We start from the raw sequence: 25,011 nt of genomic DNA, 5'->3' as shown, positions 1-25,011 counted from the left end.
GGGCTAAAAATCATTTTTGAGGAAAGAAAAATATTTTTTTATTTTCATGGCTCTGCGTTATAAACTTCTGTGAAGCACCTGGGGGTTTTAAGTGCTCACTATACATCTAGATTAGTTCCTTGGGGGGTCTAGTTTCCAAAATGGGGTCACTTGTAGGGGAGCTCCAATGTTTAGGCACACAGGGGCTCTCCGAATGCAACATGGTGTCCACTAACGATTGGAGCTAATTTTCCATTCAAAAAGTCAAATGGCGCGCCTTCCCTTCCAAGCCTTGCCGTGCACCCAAACAGTGGTTTACCCCCACATATGAGGTATCGGCGTACTCAGGAGAAATTGCCCAACAAATTTTAGGATCCATTTTATCCTGTTGCCCATGTGAAAATGAAAAAATTGAGGCTAAAAGAAATTTTGTGTGAAAAAAAAGTACTTTTTCATTTTTACGGATTAATTTGTGAAGCACCTGGGGGTTTAAAGTGCTCACTATGCTTCTAGATAAGTTCCTTGGGGGGTCTAGTTTCCAAAATGGGGTCACTTGTGGGGGAGCTCCAATGTTTAGGCACACGGGGGCTCTCCAAACGCGACATGGTGTCCGCTAAAGATTGGAGCCAATTTTTCATTCAAAAAGTCAAATGGCGCTCCTTCCCTTCCGAGCCCTGCCGTGCGCCCAAACAGTGGTTTACCCCCACATATGAGGTATCAGCGTACTCAGGACAAATTGGACAACAACATTCGTGGTCCAGTTTCTCCTTTTACCCTTGGGAAAATAAAAAAATTGTTGCGAAAATATCATTTTTGTGACTAAAAAGTTAAATGTTAATTTTTCCCCTCCTTGTTGCTTCTGCTGCAGTGAAACACCTGAAGGGTTAATAAACTTCTTGAATGTGGTTTTGAGCACCTTGAGGGGTGCAGTTTTTAGAATGGTGTCACTTTTGGGTATTTTCAGCCATATAGAACCCTCAAACTGACTTCAAATGTGAGGTGGTCCCTAAAAAAAATGGTTTTGTAAATTTTGTTGTAAAAATGAGAAATCACTGGTCAAATTTTAACCCTTATAACTTCCTAGCAAAAAAAAAATTTCTTTCCAAAATTGTGCTGATGTAAAGTAGACATGTGGGAAATGTTACTTATTAACTATTTTGTGTCACATAACTCTCTGGTTTAACAGAATAAAAATTCAAAATGTGAAAATTGCAAAATTTTCAAAATTTTCGCCAAATTTCCGTTTATTTCACAAATAAACTCAGAAATTATCGACCTAAATTTACCACTAACATGAAGCCCAATATGTCACGAAAAAACAGTCTCAGAACCGCAAGGATCCGTTGAAGCGTTCCTGAGTTATTACCTCATAAAGGGACACTGGTCAGAATTGCAAAAAATGGCAAGGTCATTAAGGCCAAAATAAGCTGGGTCATGAAGGGGTTAAGGGACACGTTTTTTATAGAGGTCGATGAAATCAGCTCAAATGGGGCCTCTGTCATGGCCGTGAGGACTAAGTTTCAATCCCACTGCATGACCCTATTTTTCACTATTGGTCTGGACCTACTGGCCGCCTTAATGAACCTACTAATCCAGTAATTACCGGCAATGTTATATCCAAAGAGGGCCCCTAAGGTTGACAACTGCACTTTAAGGCTATGTGCACACGTTCAGGAATTCTTGCAGAAAATTCCTGAGGAAAACCTGAAATTTTCTGCAAGAAATCTGCTAGAAAACCGCATGCGTTTTTTTGCGCGTTTTTGGTGCGTTTTTTTCCGGACATTTCCCAATGCATTTTAAGTGGGAAATCCGCAAAAAAAAACGCTAAATTAATTAACATGCTGCGTTTTTTGTCGCGATGCGTTTTTACCGTGGAAAAAAACGCATCATGTGTACAAAAAGTGCAGAATTCATTAAAAATGATAGGATGCATAATATAAGCAGATTATTTGCGGTTTTATAGTGTTTTCATAGGGAAAAAACGCGAAAAAAACGTGAATAATCTGCAACGTGTGAACACAGCCTCAGAGTGCTAGGGGATAATCCCATACGTGATGACCCTGTAGATAAACAAGGAGTCTCTTAGGATGGGTTCACATTACATTTCCCCAGTCCGTTAGACGGACTGCGTTACACCACGGCATAACACAGTGTAACACAGTCCGTTAATGCTGCCATTAAGCCCTATTTCAGGCGCATCGCTATTTTGGGCGTGTGCTAGCGATGTGCCGTCATTGAGTGATGGACCCTCGGACGTGGGCTGCAGCGTTTCCGGGTCCATCACCGCTCGCGCAGATAGATCATCTGCTAGCTCTATCTGCGCTAGCGTGATGGCATGTTGGCACTTGCGATAACTCAGCCCGTTTAACGCATGTGTTGAACGGGCTGCTTTTACACAATGTGAACCTAGCCTTAGCCGCCTGCTCCACTGCCGTTAACTCCTTCAGGATAGAAGACATTTCTACCTGATGATGCTCCCAAAATCCCTGGACTAAAACTTCACCCATATGAGATCCCCAGCCGGAAGGGCTTGCATCTGTGGTGACTACACTGGTTACGTTATATTCCCAGGGGACCCCTCTGGATAGAATATTTCTCTCTAGCCACCAGTTGAGGGATTTTATAGTGTTATGTGACAAAGTTAGCTGGCCTTCTAGGTAACCCCCCAAAGTTTTTTGGTGTAACAAAACCTCGCCCTGTAATTTCCTTGTATGGAACTGGGCCCACCGGACTACGGGAATACAGGACTAGAGAGCCTAAGAGAGACATGGCTTTCTTGAGGGACATGGTGGGGTTATTGGAGGCGTTCAGGACTTGATAGTGCAGGCAAACTAATTTATCGGTAGGTAGACGGCATTCCTGATTCTGGGAATGTAAGATCAGGCCTAAGAATTATTGAACTCTCATGGGCTGTAGTCGGGATTTTTTGATGTTTAACAACCACCCTAACCATTCCAGGGCAGACATTACTTTCTGTAACTGCTCCAAACAATGATCTGCTGTTTTGCCGACAATAAGGAAGCCATCGAGGTAGGGGATTACCAGAGTGTCAGACTCATGCAGATGGGCCATAACCTCGGCTTTGACTTAAATGAACACCCGGTGGGCGACTGTAATACCAAAGGGAAGGGCACTATACTGAAAATGTCGGACCGACCCTTCTAAATCGACCGCTACCCCAAGGAATCGCTGGTGAGCTGCATAAATGGGAATATGGTAATAGGCGTCCTTTAGATCTAACACCACCATAAAGCAGTTTTTAAATAATTTTATTGCGGAATTGATTGTTTCCATTTTGAATGGTCTTATGATCAAAAATTCGTTGAGAGCTTTAAGATTTATTATAGTTCTAAAGGAGCCGTCTGGTTAACAGACTAGGATCAGAGGGGAGTAGAAACCTCTACCCCTTTCCTCCTCCAGCACTTGTCAGAACCTTTTTGCTGCGCAGGTCACAAATTTCTGCTTCCAGGGCCACCTGTTCTGTTGGGGAGGACCTGAGTGGGGTAATCCTGAACCTGTTTTGGGGAACACAGGAAAACTAACCACAGACCCGTTGTTAGGGCTGGTGGAACGCACTAACTATATATATTATAGGTGCGTTCGCAGCCGGGGTTCATCGTGCAGGAGAGGAACCTGCTGCTAGCAATTGGCGGCACTATATGGCGGTATAAGCGAACTCTGTTACTTCACAGAATTGCCAAGATAGGAAAACGCTGTGCCCTGTTAACCTCACAGAGGAACACAGCTGCCTAACAGAGCAGAAAGCAATCAGTGGTCATGCAGTCAGCAAAGCGCACAAACACCTCCTCTCCGGTAGAGCCGGAATTCTAATGGCTATACGCCAGCCCTGAATTCAACACACAAAACCCTCACCGGAGGTGCTGGTATTCTAGTGGCTTATTTCAGCCGAACCTGACCACAAGCAGACATGACCACTAAATAGCAAAGCTCATAACATAAGCTGATACTAGTGCATGGCTGTGCGGCCATACGATCCTTTTATAGCTGCAGCAATTTCAGGACCTTCCTAGAGGACCAATGGGAGTTGCTTCAGGACCTGAGCGTGTGACCCGCGACCTCCAATGAGAGGTCTTCCTTTGGGCATGCTCAGAAGGGAAAAAGCAGGACTTAGTCCCAGAATCGTCTGCTCGCCGCTGACCAGTACTGGCTACAATGGCAGAGCCTGGAAGAGCAGCAGTAACCAAGCGCAGAGTATCTGCCTGAGCCAGATGCTGGGACCGACGTCTCCGCTGAGCAGGCTCCACTGCAGCTGGAGAAGAATGGGAGACCGCAGCGGAGGTGGTTCGAGATTCCCCCTGTGCAGGGGTGGGAACTCGACACCTAACACCCGTGGCTATCAATCTCAGAATCCAATTGTTATGGAAAATTATGGACCCAGCCAGGTAGAAGGCAGTTAACTACCTCCTGCCGGAGCGGCTAGTCATTGGGGTGGCTTCTTGACCTCATGGGATGGTTCCTGGCGCCCCCCACCAAACATAAATCCAGTACCTCTCCTCTTTTTTCATCCCATCTGCCTTGATCTCTAGATGACCTTCTACGAAAAAATGTTTTCCCAGTGAAGGGACGTCTATAAGAAAGGGTTGGCGGACTGGGAAATTTCTTTTTCTCGTCCCCAGCTTTCTCTAAGAATTTGTCCAGAACCGGGCCGAACAGATATTCTCCCTCGCAAGGAATAGAGCAAAGACCGGATCTGGCCTGGATGTCCCCTGGCCAACACTTTAGCCTTAGAGCCCTACGAGCCGCATTTGATAGACCTGCGGCTTCTTGCTGAATCTGCCGAAGCATTGGCTAGAAAGGCTGCGGCATTCTGGATTATTGGCAGAGATTTCAGAATGGATTCCCTTGAGGCCCCGTCTTCTAGCTGGGATTCGAGTTGATCCAGCCAGACCATCATTGATCAGGCTGTGCACGTCGCAGCCACTGCTGGTCTTAGAGCGCCAGCAGACATTTCCCATTTTCCTTTTAGAATGGAGTCTGCTTTTTTATCAAGTGGATCTTTTAAGGAGGTCATGTCGTCGAAGGGAATGGAGGATTTTTTGGAAGCTTTCGCCACCGCTGCATCTAATTTCAGCGCTTTATCCTATCTGTTCACCAATGGGTCCTCAAGGGATATCTCCGTTTAAAGGCTGGTGGTAGGGAGCCCTTCTTTTCTGGCTTTTTCCACCGTCTATTTATCAGGTTCTGTACCTTGTCATTTAGTGGAAAGGATTTGCGTTTCCTTGGGTCTAGGCTGCCGAACATCAGGTCCTGTGCAGAAAGTTTCGGTTTTGCGTCAGCTACCCCCCTAACTGATTTAACCAGTTTCTCCATTTGATCCAGGGGAAAGCAAAACGGATGGAGTCCTTTTCTGAAGAGGATGCGGAGGCTTCTGAATAATATACGCCTTTCCTAGGGGCAGCTGAAGAGTTTGACCCTGAAGAACTTGCTTCCCTTCTCCTTTTAGAAGTTTCCCCTTGGGATAGGGGCTTTAGGGAATCCTTAACTTTTCTTCTGATAATTTCCCTTAGATTTGTGGCGAAATCAGGAGTTTCTTCCGCTGCCTGTGGGAGTGGGGAAAGGTGTTTTTTTTTTCTCCTTTTCTTCCTACCGTCTGTCGCACACATGACTGACATAACCTTTTAGGGCAGGCGTCTGGTAAGGGACAATTACAAAGGGCACACCTTGTTTTTTATTTTACCAGAGCATTTCTTCCTCTAGAAAAAGGACTTAAGAAAAAGAAACTGCATCAGTGTACATTCACAGAGATCTCTTACCCAAGCAGTAGCGGTAGGTACCGGATTACTGGGGGAGCAAACTGAATCCTTCAGTTTAGAGGAACTCTTGCGGCTGGGATGTCCACTCTGTCCTCGGTTTTTCAGCTGGGGTATCACATGGGACCTCTCTGAGGCATGCTCCTGCTGAACCACGGGAGCTTCCGGCTCATCCATTGCTGCAGATGTGCCAAAAAGCAACCTTTGCAGCGTTTCCATGGCTCCTTTTGTAGCCCTCCCCCATACCCGGGTCAGCAGGATCATGGCCAGGGGTTCCGCCCCCTCCCCGTAGAGGACGCCCCCCATCCTCCCCCACTGCTCACCCGCTATCCCAGCTGCTGCATCCGCCCCATGCTGCCGCGACATAGAGGCGCTCACAGTGAGAAGCCGGACGGCATCTGACTTCCAGCCCGGCCCCGTCACTTCCGGTGCTCAGAGGAACACATGAGGACGCGCAGGGGAACAGCGGCGCAGCGCCAGGCCGGGACCGGCATGACCCCCCCCACACACATGCCACCATGCCATGCCGACCGGGACATGATGACAGGTCGGACTGCAGTACACAATGACACCAGGCTGGACCCGGGGGGGGTGGGGGGGGTGGGGGGGGGGGGGGGGAATACCTACCGGTGCTGGCTTCTGGAAACGTTCATCCACCGGACTCTGCTCCACACACTCTCATGGAGACCCCCTCGCTACCTGGGTCGGTGAGCTGGCCTGGGAATCCTGAATGTAACGATGACTGATCTGTAAGGCATCCTGTCCTCCAGGAACAGGAAACCAACTGATGCATGGTAGAGGTGCCGCCCTTATGTATCTGTAGGTTTCCTGTTCCTGAAGGGCGGATCCCCTCTCTCTGGTGGTGCTGTCATGGACGATCGAATAATGAGAGGCTTGGAGAGTGAGTATACGTCACCTCACCCTATATACTGAACTGCGGGGTACATGTTTTTACTATTAGACACCTATTGACTAACCTTCAGGGGGTCAATTATGGGTATAGTTTTACATTTGGAGTTAATAAAGTTTAGTTTTATCCTTTTGTCAGCAAACATGAGGAATGACAATAGACAACCCATTTAAGAAGATTCAATTTTGGTTAAAGCTATTCCAACATTAAAAAGGCTTCTCCCCTATGTGACGTCTCTGATGTTTATTAACAGTTGATTTCCAAGTAAAATATTTCCCACATTAAGAAAATGAAAGAGGCTTCTCCTCTGTGTGACTGCTCTGATGTCTAACAAGAAGAGCTTTCCATTTAAAACATTTCCCACATTCTGAACAGGAAAAAGGCTTCTCCCCTGTGTGAGTTCTCTGGTGTTTAACAAGATTAAATTTCTGGTTAAAACATTTCCCACATTCTGAACATGAAAAAGGCTTCTCTCCTGTGTGGGTTCTTTGGTGTCTAACAAAATCTGATTTGTGGCTAAAACATTTCCCACATTCTGAACATGAAAAAGGCTTCTCTCCTGTGTGGGTTCTTTGGTGTGTAACAAGATGTTGTTTAAAGGTAAAACATTTCCCACATTCTGAACAGGAAAAAGGCTTCTCCCCTGTGTGAGTTCTCTGGTGTTTAACAAGATTACATTTCTGGTTAAAACATTTCCCACATTCTGAACAGGGAAAAGGCTTCTTCCCTGTGTGAGTTATTTGGTGTTTAACAAGATTCCCTTTGCAGGTAAAACATTTCCCACATTCTGAACAGGAAAAAGGCTTCTCCCCAGTGTGATTTCTCTGGTGATTAACCAAAACTGATTTCTGGGTAAAACATTTCCCACATTCTGAACAGGGAAAAGGCTTCTTCCCTGTGTGAGTTATTTGGTGTTTAACAAGATTCCCTTTGCAGGTAAAACATTTCCCACATTCTGAACAGGAAAAAGGCTTCCCCCCAGTGTGATTTCTCTTGTGACTAACAAGATTCCCTCTCTGGTGAAAACATTTCCCACATTCTGAACATGAAAAAGGCTTCTCCCCTGTGTGAGTTCTCTGGTGATTAACCAAAACTGATTTCTGGGTAAAACATTTCCCACATTCTGAACATGAAAAAGGCTTCTCTCCTGTGTGAGTTTTATGGTGTGTAACAAAATGTGATTTGTGGTTAAAACATTTCCCACATTCTGAACATGAAAAAGGCTTCTCTCCTGTGTGGGTTCTTTGGTGTGTAACAAGATTTTCTTTAAAGGTAAAACATTTCCCACATTCTGAACATGAAAAAGGCTTCTCTCCTGTGTGGGTTCTTTGGTGTGTAACAAAATGTGATTTGTGGTTAAAACATTTCCCACATTCTGAACATGAAAAAGGCTTCTCTCCTGTGTGGGTTCTTTGGTGTGTAACAAGATGTTGTTTAAAGGTAAAACATTTCCCACATTCTGAACAGGGAAAAGGCTTCTCTCCTGTGTGGGTTCTTTGGTGTTTAACAAGACTCCCTTTCAAGGTAAAACATTTCCCACATTCTGAACAGGAAAAAGGCTTCTTCCCCGTGTGAGTTCTATGGTGCATAACCAAATATGATTTCTTGTTAAAACTTTTCCCACATTCTGAACATGAAAAAGGCTTCTCTCCTGTGTGGGTTCTTTGGTGTGTAACAAGACTCCCTTTCAAGGTAAAACATTTCCCACATTCTGAACAGGAAAAAGGCTTCTTCCCCGTGTGAGTTCTATGGTGCCTAACCAAATATGATTTCTTGTTAAAACTTTTCCCACATTCTGAACATGAAAATGACTTTTTTGCTTTAGGAGCAGTTTGTTTATTAATGCCTCTTTTGTGACTTCGATTCTCCTTAGTAGTCAGTAATGAATCAGAAGATGGGACCTGTTTCATAGGATCAGATGATAGATCTTTGCTGTGAATGGATGATGATATATCTGGAGGAATGGCATTCATTTCAGTTGAATCTTGTACGATCTGAAGATCATCAGATTTAAAAATTGAAGAGGTCAGCTGTCCCTCTAATCTTCTGGTACAGTCATGTGCTAAGATAAAAAAAACAATTATTATTTTTTAATAAAATATCCTTGAGTTTTATATTTTTGAACATTTCTACTTAAACTGTCCATAAAAATGGCAAGCTATGTAAAAAACTTTAATTACATTATGTAATAATTTTTTTTTCCTGGGTAGAAAGTGTGTTTTCCTAACCCGTTATGCCTAGAACAAATAGAAAATCGTTGTTGTTCCACCCAAACTTTGTTTCTGTGATCAGGACAATTACATTTTTAAATTTGTCTGTTTTCGGTAAAAATCTTGATTCATATTCAATACTGAGTAGTCTTCTAGAATATTCTTGAACTGCTAGAATTGTGCCGAAGTTTCTACAATTTTTCAGAATTATCAAGAAGTTTCAAGAAACTTTTAGAGCTTTCTAGAACACTCTCGGACTGTTCAATAGTAGTCATACAAGTATAAAAGCACAGATGACTCGAGCCAACATTTCCGTTTATGTTATTGCTGAGTAAGAGAATAAAGAATCGTAGTTAAAGGGAGTCTGTCACCCCAAAATTGGCCTATAAACTAAGGCCACTGACATCAGGGGCTTATCTACAGCATTCTGTAATGCATTTTGTAATGCTGTAAATAAGCCCCCGATGTATCCTGAAAGATAAGAAAGACAAGTTATATTATACTCACCCAGGGGCCGTCCCGCTGTGGTTCGGGTCTGATGGGAGTCGCGGTCCGGGCCTCCTATCTTCATGCGATGACATCCTCTTCTTGTCTTCCTGCCGTGGCTCCTGCGCAAAGTACTGCAGTGCGCAGGCGCCGGGCCTCTCTCACCTTACCTGGCGCCTGCGCACTGCAGTACTTTGCTCTGCCCTCAACAGGGCAGACAAAGTACGCCTGTGCAGGAGCCGTGGCAGGAAGACAAGAAGAGGACGACATCGTATGAAGATGGGAGGCGCCGGACCCAGATCGCGACACCCATCAGACCCAGACCGCAGCGGGACCGCCCCTGTGTGAGTATAATATAACCTGTTTTTCTTATCTTTCAGGATACATCGGGGGCTTATCTACAGCATTACAGAATGCTGTAGATAAGCCCCTGATGCAGGTGGCCTTAGGTTATAGGCCAATTTTGGGGTGACAGATTCCCTTTAAGAACAATTATTTTTTTTTTAGATGGCATCAAGAGGTTGTTTGCGCCCAGCAGATGCATTTTGCTATGTGTTTGGACACTTTATAAAGACAAGAGTGAGAAAGTATTCTATGAAAGCATGTTGTGAGATGTGCGAGGCCTACAAGGCATCATTCGGCATGCCTGTCGGGGATCAAGACAAGTCCTGGGCACCTCATTTCACATGCGAATATTGCAAGAAAACTCTTGAAGGTAAGGTGAATAATTGCTGCTCATTTAGATGGCAGTGCTTTATTTTGTAGAATTTCAATTATTTAGATCTACTACAGTTTAAGGATTTGCAATTGACAAAATTTTCACATATGTCAATGCACTATAGTAAAATAAGTATTAAATAATGTGTAAAATTTCATGGTATTAAATTGACATAATTAATTATATCTGCTATGTTACAGGTTGGTACAAGGGAGAAAAGAGCCATGAAGTTTGCTATCCCGCGAATTTGGAAGCAACAGACCATCCACTCAAGCAACTGCTACTTCTGCATGGTGGATCCTGCCAAACGTCACACAGGCAAGAACACGCCTCAAATAGTATCCAGACATTCCTTCTTCCATTGTCCCAGTACAACACTGCCCCGAGATGTCTGTTTCAACTCCCATGAAGAGGGATCAGCCATCTTCCGGAAAAAGCAGCAAGTCGGACAGCGAGGGAGATATTGGAGGTCAAGATTACATTTTCACAGATGCGGCTGAGGAGAGAAGGCTATACTTTCCTAACCAAAAAGACGTCAACGATCTAATCATACACCTTCGTCTTACCAAGTCTAATGCTGAGCTTCTGACATCCAAGCTCAATCGGTGGAACTTGTTGGATGAAAGCATGCAAGCCACAGATCAGAGAAAGCGTCAAACATTTTCCAACTTCTTCTGTTGAGAAGATGGGTTGCGCAACAATGTGGCCGGTCTTTTTAAGGATATAGGTATCACCTGTAACCCGAGTGAAAGGCTCCTATTTATAGACAGTTCAACTCAGAGCCTCAAAGCCGGAAACAACTACCCGTCTCTCCCTATAGCTCACTCTGTATCTCAAAGAGGACTACACCGGTGTCAAGATGTTGCTGAGTGCCTTGAAGTAAGATGACTATAGATGGGAGGTCATCGGAGACTTCAAAATGGTGTAGTTCCTGATGGGCCTTCAAAGCGGTTTCACAAAATTTCCTTTGCCTCTGGGACAGCCATGGCACTAAGGCACACCATCACAGAAAGGACTGGCCACAGCGGACCGAGTTCTCTGTGGGGAAGAGCAACGTCAAGTGGGAGCTGCTGATAGAACCTCTAAAGGTGCTGATGCCACCACTGCACATCAAGTTAGGCCTCATCAAGCAATTGGTCACAGCTCTTGACAAGGAGTCAGCAGCTTTCAAGTACCTCCAAGGTCTCTTTCCAAAGCTGTCCGAGGCAAAGGTCAAGGCTGGTATCTTCGTCGGACCGCAAATTCAGAAGATCAAAGAATGTGACGAGTTCACCAAGCTGCTGAACAGGACGGAGAAAAGATTATGGAACAGTTTCGTTGCAGTGGTTCATGGCTTCCTGGGTTTTTAAAAATACTGAAAACTATGTGCAGTTGGTTCAGACTCTCATAAATAATTACGCCATAATGGGATGCAGAATGTCTCTCAAAGTCCATATCCTTGACACTCATCTTGACAAGTTCAAGAACATCAGAACTCAGAGGAGCAAGGCGAGCGCTTTCATCAAGATATATTGGACTTTGAAGGTCGTTACCAAGGACAGTATAACGAAAACATAGTAACAGTTATTAAGGTTGAAGGAAAACTTTAAGTCCATCTAGTTCAACCCAACATAGTAACAGTTATTAAGGTTGAAGGAAAACTTTAAGTCCATCTAGTTCAACCCATAGCCTAACCTAACATGCCCTAACATGTTGATCCAGAGGAAGGCAAAATAACCAATGTGGCAAAGAGTAAGCTCCACACTGGAGAAAAAAATTCCTTCCCGACTCCACATACGGCAATCAGACTAGTTCCCTGAATCAGCATCCCAACAAGGAATCTAGTATATATACCCTGTAACATTATACTTTTCAAGAAAGGCATCCAGTCGCCTCTTAAATTTAAGTAATGAATCACTCATTATAACATCATACGGCAGAGTTCCATAGTCTCACTGCTCTTACAGTAAAGAATCCGCGTCTGTAATTATGCTTAAACCTTCTTTCCTCCAGATGTAGAGGATGCCCCCTTGTCCCTGTCTCAGGTCTATGATTAAAAAGATCATCAGAAAGGTCTTTGTACTGTCCCCTCATATATTTATACATTAACATAAGATCACCCCTTAGCCTTCGTTTTTCCAAACTAAATAGCCCCAAGTGTAATAACCTATCTTGGTATTGCAGACCCCCCAGTCCTCCAATAACCTTGGTCGCTCTTCTCTGCACCCGCTCTAGTTCAGCTATGTCTTTCTTATACACCGGAGACCAGAACTGTACACAGTATTCTAAGTGTGGTCGCACTAGACTTGTATAGAGATAAAATTATGTTCTCCTCATGACGGGGGACTACATTTGGGGGCTTCTTCGAGAAAGCGATTTGAAGTACACTCGCAAATCTAGAACACCTACTCATTTCTGAACCTTTTTGAGAGATTTTTGACTTTCTTTGTCTATTCACCATGCAGATGTTGTCTTTTATCAGACCGGGTGAACGAAAATATAACGATTTCCTTGTTGTGTCAAAATAAATATGACATTTTTCTGGGCTGTGGTCATAAGATCAAAGTTTGTGCTGAATGTAGTTGTTTTTCCATAGTCTTTAAACGTAAGCAGTTGAACTATTACACTTGGAAGCCAGGAACAAAAATTGTGTTACATGTAGTGTTGAGCCACCTCCCTAGTGTTTGAGCTCGGTTCGGTTCGTCGAACTAGGACGTGTTCGACCAATGTTCGTCGAGCGTTCGACAAACACCATCGAACCCCATTGAAACTAATGGTAGGCAAACACAAACACATACAAACACATAGAAAACACCTTAAAGGTGTCCAAAAGCTGAAAAAACTGCTCAGAAGACCACACATACATGGAAAAGTCACAACTACATATTATCATGCAAAAAGAAAAGAGGTGGAGGAGTAAAAGGAGGAGGAGACACAGATATAGGCATGTCATGCCCTTCTAAAATCAAGAAAGGCTGGAGTAAAAATCTAAAATCACCCTACCAACACCCAGACGTCGTGACAAAAAAAATTAAAAAATAAATATCTTTTGGTAGAATGGCGGCGGGTCCATTCAGAATACTTTCCTTAGAAGACGTAGTGGTACCCCCGTTTGGAGTTGTGCCAAAAAAGGAACCCAATACATTCAGACTAATCCACCATTTGTCATATCCAAGGGGCAGGTCAGTAAACGACAACATCGACGAGGAACCAAGTACAGTACTATGTACTGTACCTCCTTTGATGAGGCAATCAGGCGGGTCAAGAAGTTGGGAAGGGGCACCCTAATGGCCAAACCAGACATTGAGGGGGCGTTCCGGTTACTACCTGTGCCTCCGAATAGTGTCCTCCCACTGGGCTGGTTCTGTGAAGGAGCATACTACACAAATCGCTGTTTGCCCATGGGGTGCTGCATATCCTGCTCACTATTTGAGGCGTTTAGTTGCTTCCTCGAATGAGTCGTCATGGACGTTTGTAAGGCGGCACATATTATCCATTACCTCGACGACTTCTTATGCCTGGGCCCAAAAGATTCGCCACAGTGTGAATACATGTGGTAGTCCACCTGTGAGGAGAGAGCTGGAGGGAGAGTGGACACCCCAGAGCTGAGGGGTTAGATTGAGAAAGGAAGAAGGCGGTGTAGCTTGCTTCATGTGTGGGGTACGCTGCTGAGTAGCACTAAATTCTTCTAGGCCCAAAAGGATTTCCTGGGCTAGATGCCATTACAAAATAGTACTTAGGTAAACAGGGGGTGTAGCTTGCTTCATGGGTGAAGTACGCTGCTGAGTAGCACCAAATTCTACTAGGCCCAAAAGGATTTCCTGGGCTAGATGACGTTACAAAATAGTACTTAGGCAAACAGATGGTGTAGCATGCTTCATGGGTGGGGTACGCTGCTGAGTAGCACCAAATTCTACTAGGCCCAAAAGGATTTCCTGGGCTAGATGCCATTAAAAAATAGTACTTAGGTAAACCGGTCGGTCTAGCTTGCTTCATGGGTGTGGTACTCTGCTGAGTAGCACAAAATGCTATTAGGTACAAAATGATTTCCTGGGCTAGATGCAGTTTAAAATTAGTAATTAGATCAACAGGCGGTGTTGGTTGCTTCATGGGTGGGGTACTTTGCTGAGTAGCACAAAATGCTATTAGGTACAAAACGATTTCCTGGGCTAGATGCAGTTAAAAATTAGTAATTAAATCTACAGGCGGGGTAGCTTGCTTCATGGGTGGGGTACGCTGCTGAGTAGCACCGAATTCTACTAGGCCCAAAAGGATTTCCTGGCTAGATGCCGTTAAAAAAACGGTAATTAGTTCTTAATTGTATTTCCAGGAATCCACCTGACAGCACCATTGGAGGACGTCCTTCTTACCCTCAGTGGGACAGGAACAACAAGCGGTTAAAAGGACCCTCCCCACTCCACCCACCAGTGATTTTCTAAGTACCACATCTGGATGGATGCAAAAAGAGAGTTTATTAACAATTATACACCAATGTTACATCACATTAGTCAGTAGTATAAGCTTGCAGAGGGAGGGAACTAGTAGTGCTGTCAGGTGGATTCCTGGAAATACAATTACCGGTAAGAACTAATTACCGTTTTCCAGTTCCCCACCTGACAGCACCATTAGAGAAATAACAAAGGATATTTAACTAGGGTGGGACTACTGCATGTAATACTTTTCTACCAAAAGCTAACTGGTCTGATACGACATCTAATTTATAGTGTCTAGCAAAGGTAGAAAGACTAGTCCAAGTCGCCGCCCTACAGATTTGCTCAGCTGAGGCTCCCCCCTTCTCTGCCCATGATGTAGAGATAGCTCGTGTTGAATGGGCCCTAAGAGTATCCGGGGGATCTTTCACTTGGTCTGTATATGCTAGGCCAATCATGTTTTTAATCCACCTAGCAATGGTTGATTTTGCTGCTTTACAACCCCTATTTGGACCACCGTACTGTATAAACAAGTTAGTGTCCTGTCTCCAACTTTCCGTCGCCCCCAGGTATTTTAGAACAGTCTCCCTAACGTCAAGGTTATGGTAGACCCCTTCTTTTGCATTTCTAGGGTGTTGGCAGAATGAAGGAAGGATTACCTCCTGATTTACATTGGTAGAGGATACTACCTTGGGGAGGAAAGCTGGGTTAAGTTTAAAGACTATTCTGTCGTGAAAGACCTGAAGATATGGGTTCTGGATGGAAAGAGCCTGCATCTCCCCCAGCCTTTTAGTTGACGTGATGGCAATTAGGAAGGCAGTCTTAAACGAGAGATTGGCTATGTTCATATCTTCTGACAACAAGTACGGGGTTTTACACAAAGTGTTAAGAACCAGGTTTTGGTCCCAAGGAGGAGTTGATTTCCTCACAAGTGGCCTCATTCTCTGCGTGGCCCTGGAAAATCTTGCTATCCAGGGATGGCAGGCTAGCGATGTATTAAAAAAGACACTAAGTGCTGCAATCTGTACTTTTAGAGTACTAGGCCGAAGGCCCTTGTCAAATCAGAGTTGCAGGAAATCGAGGATTCTGGGAATGTCTGGTTTCGAAGTATCCACAGGACCCCCTCCCAAAAAGGAAGAATACCGCTTCCAGATCTTGTTGTAAATCGCCAAAGTCACCGGCTTTCTGCTTGCCTGGAGTGTGGTAATGACATCTTCTGACAGGCCTCTGGATCTTAAGGTTTGCCGTTCAGGATCCAAGCAGATAGGTGAAGAGAGTCTGGGTTCTTGTGGAACACCGGACCCTGAAGTAGAAGGTCCTGCCTGTTCGGTAATAAGACTGGTTTCTCTGTTTACATTCTGGATAGCAGAGAAAACCAGCTTCTTTTTGGCCAAATAGGAACCACCAGGATTACGGTTGCTCCTTCGTCTCGTATCTTCCTGTCTTCGGTATCAGAGGAAGAGGCGGAAATGTGTACAGGAGACCTTCTCCCCAGTACTGAGACAAGGCATCTACTGCGGGGGCTCCGTCGAAAGGATTGAACGAAAAAAATGCTCTGGTCTTTGTGTTTGACCTGGTGGCAAAGAGGTCCACCTGAGGAGTTCCCCACTTCTGGCACAGACTGCTGAACACTTCTGGGTTTAGTTCCCATTCTCCGGGATGTAGAGACGTTCTGCTCAAGAAATCTGCTACCTGATTCTTGGCGCCTTCCAGGTGAACTGCCGAGATGGATTTGACAGATTTTTCTGCCCACCTGAAAATCTGGTCTGCTAAGTGTTGCAGTGGTGGATGCTTCGGACCTCCTTGGTAAACAAAGTATAAAAGTGGCTGACAGCACTCACTCATTCGGGCGCCCGTTCCATATCCAGGGAACCCTCCTGGGTAAAGCTTCAGTATTATCGCAGAAGAACAGCGCTCCACCGGGTGTAACAATCCAAAGAAATCTTTATTTAGCCATATAGTATCAACAGCAACGTTTCGACCATATGCTGGTCTTTTTCAAGCATGCTTGAAAAAGACCAGCATATGGTCGAAACGTTGCTGTTGATACTATATGGCTAAATAAAGATTTCTTTGGATTGTTACACCCGGTGGAGCACTGTTCTTCTGCGATAATATCGGACCTCCTTGGTGTCTCAGGAACGCCACTGCTGTGACATTGTCGGACAGTATCCTTACGTGTTTGTTCCAGACCAGCGACTGGGCCTGGTACAGCACCTTCCAGATTGCATACAGCTCCCTGAAATTTGACGATCTTGCGGCAATCTGAGGAGTCCATTCTCCCTGATAGTATGTTCTTCCTATATGACCGCCACATCCGTACTGACTGGCGTCTGTGGTAACCGTAACACAGGGATCGAGTATCCAAGGAACTCCCTCTCTCAGGTTTTCTGGTGTGGTCCACCAGGTTAGGGATTTCTTTACAGACGGAGACACAACCATCTTCCTGTCTAGGGAACTCTGTTTCCTGTTCCAGGATCCCAGGACTTCTCTCTAACTCCCGCGAGTGGAATTGGCTCCATTTCACACAGGGTATGCATGCATGCTGTCATGAAGCAGAGTATCCTCATTGCCTCTCTTATGGAGGGGGTACTTCTTCTGAATTGATGAATGTGCCTGATCAAGGCCTCTTGTCTGTCTTCTGGTAAAAAAGATGTTCTTAGATTGGAATCTAACATCACCCCCAAAAATTTTATTCTGGAATTTGGGACCAGGCAGGATTTCTTCCAGTTCACAATCCACTCCAGCTCCTGTAGGATGGAAAGAGTGAAGTTGCAGTCTAATCTGAGGAGTTTCTCTGATTTTGCCATTATCAGAAAGTCGTCCAGATATGGTACTATGGTCACATTCTGGTTTCTTAGATAGGCCACAACTTCTGACATCAGCTTGGTAAAAATCCTGGGCGCCGAAGCAAGCCCAAAGGGAAGACATCTGAACTGGAAGTGATGTACTATCCCCTTGTTCATTATGGCGAATCTCAGGAATTTTTGGTAGGAGACGTGTATCGGGACATGATAGTATGCATTGCTTAGGTCTAGGGTGCACATCACCATGTCTGTCTATAAGAGGCGTCGTGGACTTTATAGATTCCATCCTGAATCTTTTGTACCGGACCCATTTGTTTAGCGGTTTTAAATTTATGATCGTCCGGGAGTCCCCAGATGGTTTCTTTATTGAAAACAAAAGGAATAATGGCCTTTGCCTCTTTCTAAGATGGGAACTGGATCCATCGCCTCTAATTCCAACAACTCCTGGATGTTTGTCCACATGGAGGCGTCGGGTTACCACAAATCTTTCTGGGGGACTGCTGGAGAACTCTAGTTTCTATCCCTGAGCAATCACTTGTAGAATCCAAGGATTCTGGGACACCTTCTGACAACCCCCTAGAAATTTTTGGAAACCGACCTCCCACCTTGATGTCATTTGTTTGGCTTCGATGTACCTGTACTTGGGAAGATGGAGTCTCTGCCCTTTCCACCGTTGAGATAAGACCACCTCCCAGTCTTCCCTTTCCCCCTGTAGTCTGTTCTCTGACTATGTCGGGACCTACGAAAGGGCTGGTACTTTTGTGTTTTTCTCAGGGAACCCCTTTTTATCTGAGGCTTTTTCTAAAATGTCATCTAGAATAGGCCCAAATACTTTATTCCCTGAGAATGGGATTCCACACAATTTATTTTTTGACTGGATATCCCCTGACCAAGTTTTAAGCCAGATGGCTCTTCTGGCTGCGTTAGACAAAGATTCGCTTCTGGTTGCGAAGCGTACTGATTCAGCGGAAGCGTCTGCCATAAAGCCTGTTGCAAGCTTAAGCAACGGTAGGGATTTGAGAATAACATCTCCGGAGGTCTTGGCTTTGAGATGTTCCTCCAAATCGTCAATCCATAGATGCACTGACCTGGCTACCGATGTTGCCGCTATATTGGCCCGTATGATTGCTGCGGAGGACTCCCAAGTTCTCCTGAGCAGACCATCTGCTTTGCGATCCATAGGATCTTTTAATGCGGAGGAGTCCTCAAATGGGATTGAGGTCTTCTTTGCCACTTTTGCTAGCGGAACATCAATCTTGGGGACTTCATCCCACACTTTAATGTCCTCAGGATTATAGGGTAAACGGAGTCTAAAATCCCTAGGAACCACTAGTCGCTTCTCCGCTTCTTGCCATTCTTCCAGAATCATGGAACGGATGTGGTTGTTGACAGGAAAAACCTTTGTGACCTGGGCATGTAATCCGCCAAACATCTCGTCCTGGATCGAGGTCTCCTCTGGCGTATCTTGTAACTGCATGGTGTTACGCACAGCATAAAGAAGCTCATCTGTGTCTGCTGCAGAGAAGAGATATCTCTTCCCTCTGCCCAATGATCCGTCTCTTTCTTCCTGGTCAGAATCTTCCGAAACCTCTCCCTCGGAAGAGGGGCTAGACTCCCTTGGCCTCTTCAGTGAAGTCTGCGGTTCTGACTGAGTTGCCTGGGGAAGATTCAAGCTTGAGATAGAAGCCTGAACCTCCTGCCGAATCATGGTCCTCATACTGGATAGTAGCGCCGTCTGCTCATCACCCACAATCTTGGATGTGCACGATTTGCACAATGGTTTCCGCCAATTTTCTGGAAACTTAGTGGCACATATTGGGCATTTATTTTTCCCAGATTTTTTCCTTTCGGCTGTGGGAATGGGAGGCTCTGCCTAGGATAAATAGAGATACATGTGGGGTACGTAGGTAGGGAAGCAGGGGGAGGGGTGAGCTTTGTGGTATGGCTTTTACATAGCCCACTCACGTGCCCCTGAAGCTGGTCAGTCCCCTCAGGTCTGGCAGTCTCCTCTATAGTGAAGATAACCTTAAACGTATAGCCGAGTGCTCCTTTGTCAGGATGGCCGGCGGCATACAGACCCCTTTAGTGAGTTTATATAGGTTTTACCTGGTTGATCCTGCCCTCCTTACCGCCGCTGCGGTGACTGCGCTGTGCCCCTCACCGAGGCCGGCGCCATCTTCCACGGGGGCCGCGACCGGAAGTGACGCAGCCGCTGGACCCGGAAGCGGCCGCCTGGAAGCGGTCGCTGGAGAAGCTGCGGCCGCATGCTGGAGCCGGCCGCATGCTAGAAGCGGCCGCCGCACTCACCCCCGGCAGACAGGCGCCCGGACTGAGAGCCCCCAATGAGGAAGCGGACCCGACCCCAGGAGCAGCGCTTCACTGGGGAGGCTGAGGGACCCCCCATAGCAGGTATCAGCCGCAGATATCTTGTGGCGGGGAAGGGAAAAGGCTGGGTCCCCCGATCCCCACCATCTGCACAGCACCGTCGGAGGACACACTTGCCGTTCCTATCCACAGTGGGACAGGAAAAACACTGGTGGGTGGAGTGGGGAGGGTCCTTTTAATTGCTTGTTGTTCCTGTCCCACTGAGGGTAAGAAGGATGTCCTCCAATGGTGCTGTCAGGTGGTGGACTGGAAATAGTACTTAGGTAAACAGGCAGTGTAGCTTGCTTCATGGGTGGGGTACGCTGCTGAGTAGCACTAAATTCTACTAGGCCCAAAAGGATTTCCTGGGCTAGATGCCGTTAAAAAATAGTAATTAGGTACACAGGCCGTGTAGTTAGCTTCACAGGCAGGCTACTCCACTGACGTGCAGACACTGCTCCTAGTCCCAAAACTATTTACTGGGTTAGAGGCAGTAAAAATTTAGATACACAGGCGGTGTAGGTAGCTTCACAGGCGGACTACTCAGATGACTATCAGACAATGCTACTAGCCCAAAAGGATTGGCTGAGCTAGATTACACCAAATGCTGTGACAAACACTTGCACAGCACTGGGCCAGACCTGCATGGCAAAAAGTGCTATGAACTTCTTAACCTACCCTGAAAAGGGCTGAGATTACAATTAGTCCCGACTCCTCAAACCTATCTCTCTGAAAATTCACTCCAAAAAAAACACTCTTAAGGTACCTTCACACTAAGCGATGCTGCAGCAATACAGACAACGATGCCGATCGCTGCAGCGTCGCTGTTTGGTCGCTGGAGAGCTGTCACACAGACAGCTCTCCAGCGACCAACGATGCCGAAGTCCCCGGGTAACCAGGGTAAACATCGGGTTGCTAAGCGCAGGGCCGCGCTTAGTAACCCGATGTTTACCCTGGTTACCAGTGTAAAATGTAAAAAAAACAAAAAAAACACTACATACTCACATTCGCGTCCCCCGGCGTCCGCTTCCTGCACTGACTGAGCGCCGGCCCTAACAGCAGAGCGGTGATGTCACCGCTGTGCTGTGCTTTCACTTTACGGCCGGGGCTCAGTCAGTGCGGGAAGCGGACGGCGGGGGACATGAAGGTGAGTATGTACTGTTTCTTTTTTTTAACATTTTACACTGGTAACCAGAGTAAACATCGGGTTACTAAGCGCCGCCCTGCGCTTAGTAACCCGATATTTACCCTGGCTACCAGTGTAAAACATCGCTGGCATCGTTGCTTTTGGTGTCAAACACGACGATACACGCCGGTCTGACGACCAAATAAAGTTCTGAACTTTATTCAACGACCAGCGATATCACAGCGGGATCCAGATCGCTGCTGCCTGTCAAACACAACGATATCGCTAGCCAGGACGCTGCAACGTCACGGATCGCTAGTGATATCGTTTAGTGTGACGGTACCTTTAGACTGTATAGTGCCCACAGCAGCAGCGGTGTCGTCTAACACTAAGCTGCAGCAGTGAGGAAATGGGGGCAACGGGGCAAATGGCTGGTTCTTATAGGGCAAGGACATGTGACATACACAGCCAATGACACATGCCCTTGCTTGTGTGCATCACATGCACATTGCTGTGTGTGTGCACTGCTGATAGGCTGAGAGACTGCACCGCCCCACTGTAAATGCGGGAAAGAAAAAAAAAATGGAGATTGGCATTATTTCAGCACAGATCTATCCCCCACCCCACCCCCGCCCACTATACACTAAAACAGTCTATTAACAATGATAAACAGTTTTAATGTGCAAATCAAGTTAGGCTTTTGGTGAATGAACAATTATCGAACAGAAACTCGAACAGACGAATTTTAAGCAAATTGTTCGAGTTCGAACGACTCAAACAACGCCCAAAACATCTTGAATTTGAAATTGGCGAACAGTTCGACTCGAACACTGCTCATCTCTAGTTACATGGTGTTATTTACCAAGACAATGATTGTTCACAGTCTAATAGAAGTAGTGGGCGGTGTTCAACTGTTTGTTCATTCTGCCTCCCAAATATCAAATAAAAAGAAACCAATCAATGTTATGTAGATGAAAATACCAATTTTCATCTCACAAAAAAAACAAGTCCCCACTCAGGTCCATCATCTGTCAATGGAAAAACATAAGTTCCCACACTATTAGTGGCTCAAAGGCTGTTGAAAAGTAACAGTTTCTATTACCGCTGTGGAATATGTTGGCGCTATATAAATAAAAAATTATTATTATTATATTATTATTACCCAATCCAGCAAAATCCGCTCTCACTTCTGAGTCTTGCAGTGTGCTCAAACAACATTTAGGATCCCTGTATTTAGCAATATTATACAGTGAGAAGACTCCACTTAATTTGCGGTGTGTGTCTCCTGGAGCACAATCTGGGCACTATGTGCTGGTAATAAAATGACGAATGTGTAATTTTCACTCTCCACACATCCACTGCGTGTTAATTTCCGGAAAGTGCTTGTGGAGTCAAAATATTCATTCTTCCTACACATGTGGTCAAAATTGTTGGTACCCCTCGTTTAATGACAGAAAAACACACAATGGTCACAGAAATAACTTGAATCTGACAAAAGTGATAATAAATAAATAAATAATCTATGAAAATGAACAAATGAAAGTCAGACATTGCTTTTCAACCATACTTCCACAGAATGAAAAAAATTAAATGAAACTCATGAAATAGGCCTGGACAGAAATGATGGTACCCTTAACTTAATATTTTGCTGCACAACCTTTTGAGGCAATCACTGCAATCAAACGATTCCTGTAACTGTCAATGAGACTTCTGCACCTCTTGTCAGGTATTTTGGCCGACTCCTCGGGAGCAAACTGCTCCAGTTGTCTCGTCTCTAAAGGTTACCTTTTCCAGACGGCATGTTTCAGCTCTTTCCAAAGATGCTCAATAGGATTTAGGTCAGGGCTCATAGAAGGCCACTTCAGAACTGTCCAATGTTTTCCTCTAAGCAATTCTTGGGTGCTTTTAGCTGTGTGTTTGGGGCCATTATCCTGTAGCAAGACCCATGACCTGCGACTGAGACCAAGCTTTCTGACACTGGGAAGCACATTTCTCTCTAGAATCCCTTGATAGTCTTGAGATTTAATTGTACCCTGCACAGATTCTAGACACCCTGTGCCAGATGCAGCAAAGCAGCCCCAGAACATAACAGAGCCTCCTCCATGTTTTACAGTAGGGAAAGTGATCTTTTCTTGATATGCTTCATTTTTCCATCTGTGAATATAGAGCGAATGTGCCTTGCCAAAAAGTTCAATTTTTGTCTCATCTGTCCATAGGATATTCTCCCAGAAGCTCTGTGGCTTGTCAACATGTAGTTTGGCAAATTCCAGTCTGGCTTTTTATTATGATTTTTTTTTCAACAACGGTGTCCTCCTTGGTTGTCTCCCATGAAGTCCACTTTAGCTCATACAACGGCGGATGGTGCGATCTGACATGGATGTTCCTTGAGCTTGAATTTCATTTTTAATCTGTTTAGAAGTTTTTCTGGGCTTCTTTGTTACCATTCGTATTATCTGTCTCTTTGATTTGTTATCAATTTTCCCCCTGCGGCCACATCCTGGGAGACTGGCTGCAGTCCCATGGATCTTAAGATCAAGATTGTAGACACCTGTAATGCTAGTTACTGGACACACCGCGATTTAACATGTCCCTTTTGTCACATTATTTTCAGGGGTACCATCATTTCTGTCCAGGCCTATTTCATGAGTTATATTTTTTTAAAAATTCTGTGGAAGCATGGTTGAAAAGCAATGTCTGACTTTCATTTATAATTTTCATAGGTTTTTGATTTATTCTTACTTTTGTCAGATTCAAGTTATTTCTGTGACCATTTTGGGCTTTTCTGCCATTAAACGAGGAGTACCAACAATTTTGACCACATATGTATAGATTATAACCCTCAGTGAATTAATTTATAAAATGGAATCACTTTATGGGGATTTCGACTATTCTGGTTTCCTGTCATTTAGTCATAATAGGGCTTCTGCATATGATGTGTCTAATCTCCCTGGGATCTGTTCCTGCTGTCCAGCTGGAGTAATCTGCTCCCTACTTCAGCCAATTGGAAAGTACCACACCCTACTAAAGCTCAAAGCACATGGCCAGAATCTGCCAGAAACAGCGTTGTTCTCCTCTGGTTCAGTCCTCTGTGCTCAGCTTGCGGCTTGTGTATTTCTTTCCTGTTGTGACCGTGGCCCGTTTACTGACTAATCTTGTGTCATCTGATTCTGTATTCTGTCCTTCTGGTTCTGACCCAGCTACCTGACTATTCTTCTTGCCATCTACTACCACAGAATAGCAGGTAACACCATGGTCCAAGCCTAGGGGTCCCAGTGTAAGTCCAGATCCATGTAATGGTGTTAAAGGGCGATGAGCAAGGCAATCCTTGGGATATGGAAAGCAGAGAAGATAGTGACCAAGAATGTTCATGGTGGAGATATTTTGAGCTGCGAGTTGACCATGAACAGTGCTGCCAACACATTGTGTCTGCAAACTATTCCAGCTAGATCTGCAAATAGCTAAATGGTGCTCCTTCCCTCCTGAACACTGCCATGTGCCCAGAGAGTAGTGTACAATCGCATGTAGGGTATTGTGAGGAGTTGGAAAATAATTTGTAAGATCCATTTGTTTTCTGTTATCCTTTATGAAAAATTCCAAAGTTATTTCCACATAAAGAGACACACGTCAGATTGTAAAAATGGGGCCTGATTAAGAACACAAAACTGGCTGCAGGAAGAGGTTAAATCAGAGGATTTAGGACACTACTGTAATCGAAAACTGTGACTGTAGACAATAGCATCTACTGAACTGCTGAAACTGAACAGTCTCCATCAGTAATAAATGAGTAGCTAGTGGTGAAACCTCTCTGGGGTAAATAGAGCTTGGGGCTCGGTGACTTCACAATCTAAACTATCGTAAGTCCAATATTTACTGTCAGATGAGTTTCAAGAAGAAATATTACACATTTAAAGAGAACTGTGTATAAAAGTGCAGAGCGGAGATGTCTTAAAGGAAACCGGTCAGCAGGATTGTGCTCAGTGACTACAGACAGTGTCAGGTCGGTGCCATTATACTGATAATTATACCTCGTGGTGAAATCTGTCTTGTGGTTGTTGTTTAATCTGTATTCAAATCAATCAACTAGTGGTGGAATCCAACTAATATGACATGTATAGCGATTTGGATTAAAAAGTAACCTTTAGTTAAACATTAAAATCGGGATTCGGCAACTATCATATACAACAAACAAAATGAATATTAGTGCAAGGTGCGAAAGACAAACAACAAAGTA

At 44.9% G+C, this 25,011-nt stretch overlaps 1 protein-coding gene across 1 annotated transcript in view; it reads right to left on the bottom strand.

The window, feature by feature from the left end:
* Positions 1–6,888: 6,888 nt before the first annotated feature.
* Positions 6,889–25,011, bottom strand: part of LOC143767941 (uncharacterized) — a 58,607-nt gene continuing 40,484 nt past the window's right edge. Inside the window, exon 7 of the mRNA XM_077256485.1 lies at positions 6,889–8,722. Coding sequence (XP_077112600.1) covers positions 6,942–8,722 — 1,781 coding nt within the window. The 3' untranslated portion in view covers positions 6,889–6,941. The remainder of the gene's footprint in view (positions 8,723–25,011) is intronic.

Source organism: Ranitomeya variabilis, chromosome 4 (assembly GCF_051348905.1).
Source record: "Ranitomeya variabilis isolate aRanVar5 chromosome 4, aRanVar5.hap1, whole genome shotgun sequence".
In the NCBI taxonomy this organism is placed as follows: domain Eukaryota; kingdom Metazoa; phylum Chordata; class Amphibia; order Anura; family Dendrobatidae; genus Ranitomeya; species Ranitomeya variabilis.
This window is presented reverse-complemented; position numbering and strand designations above follow the sequence as displayed.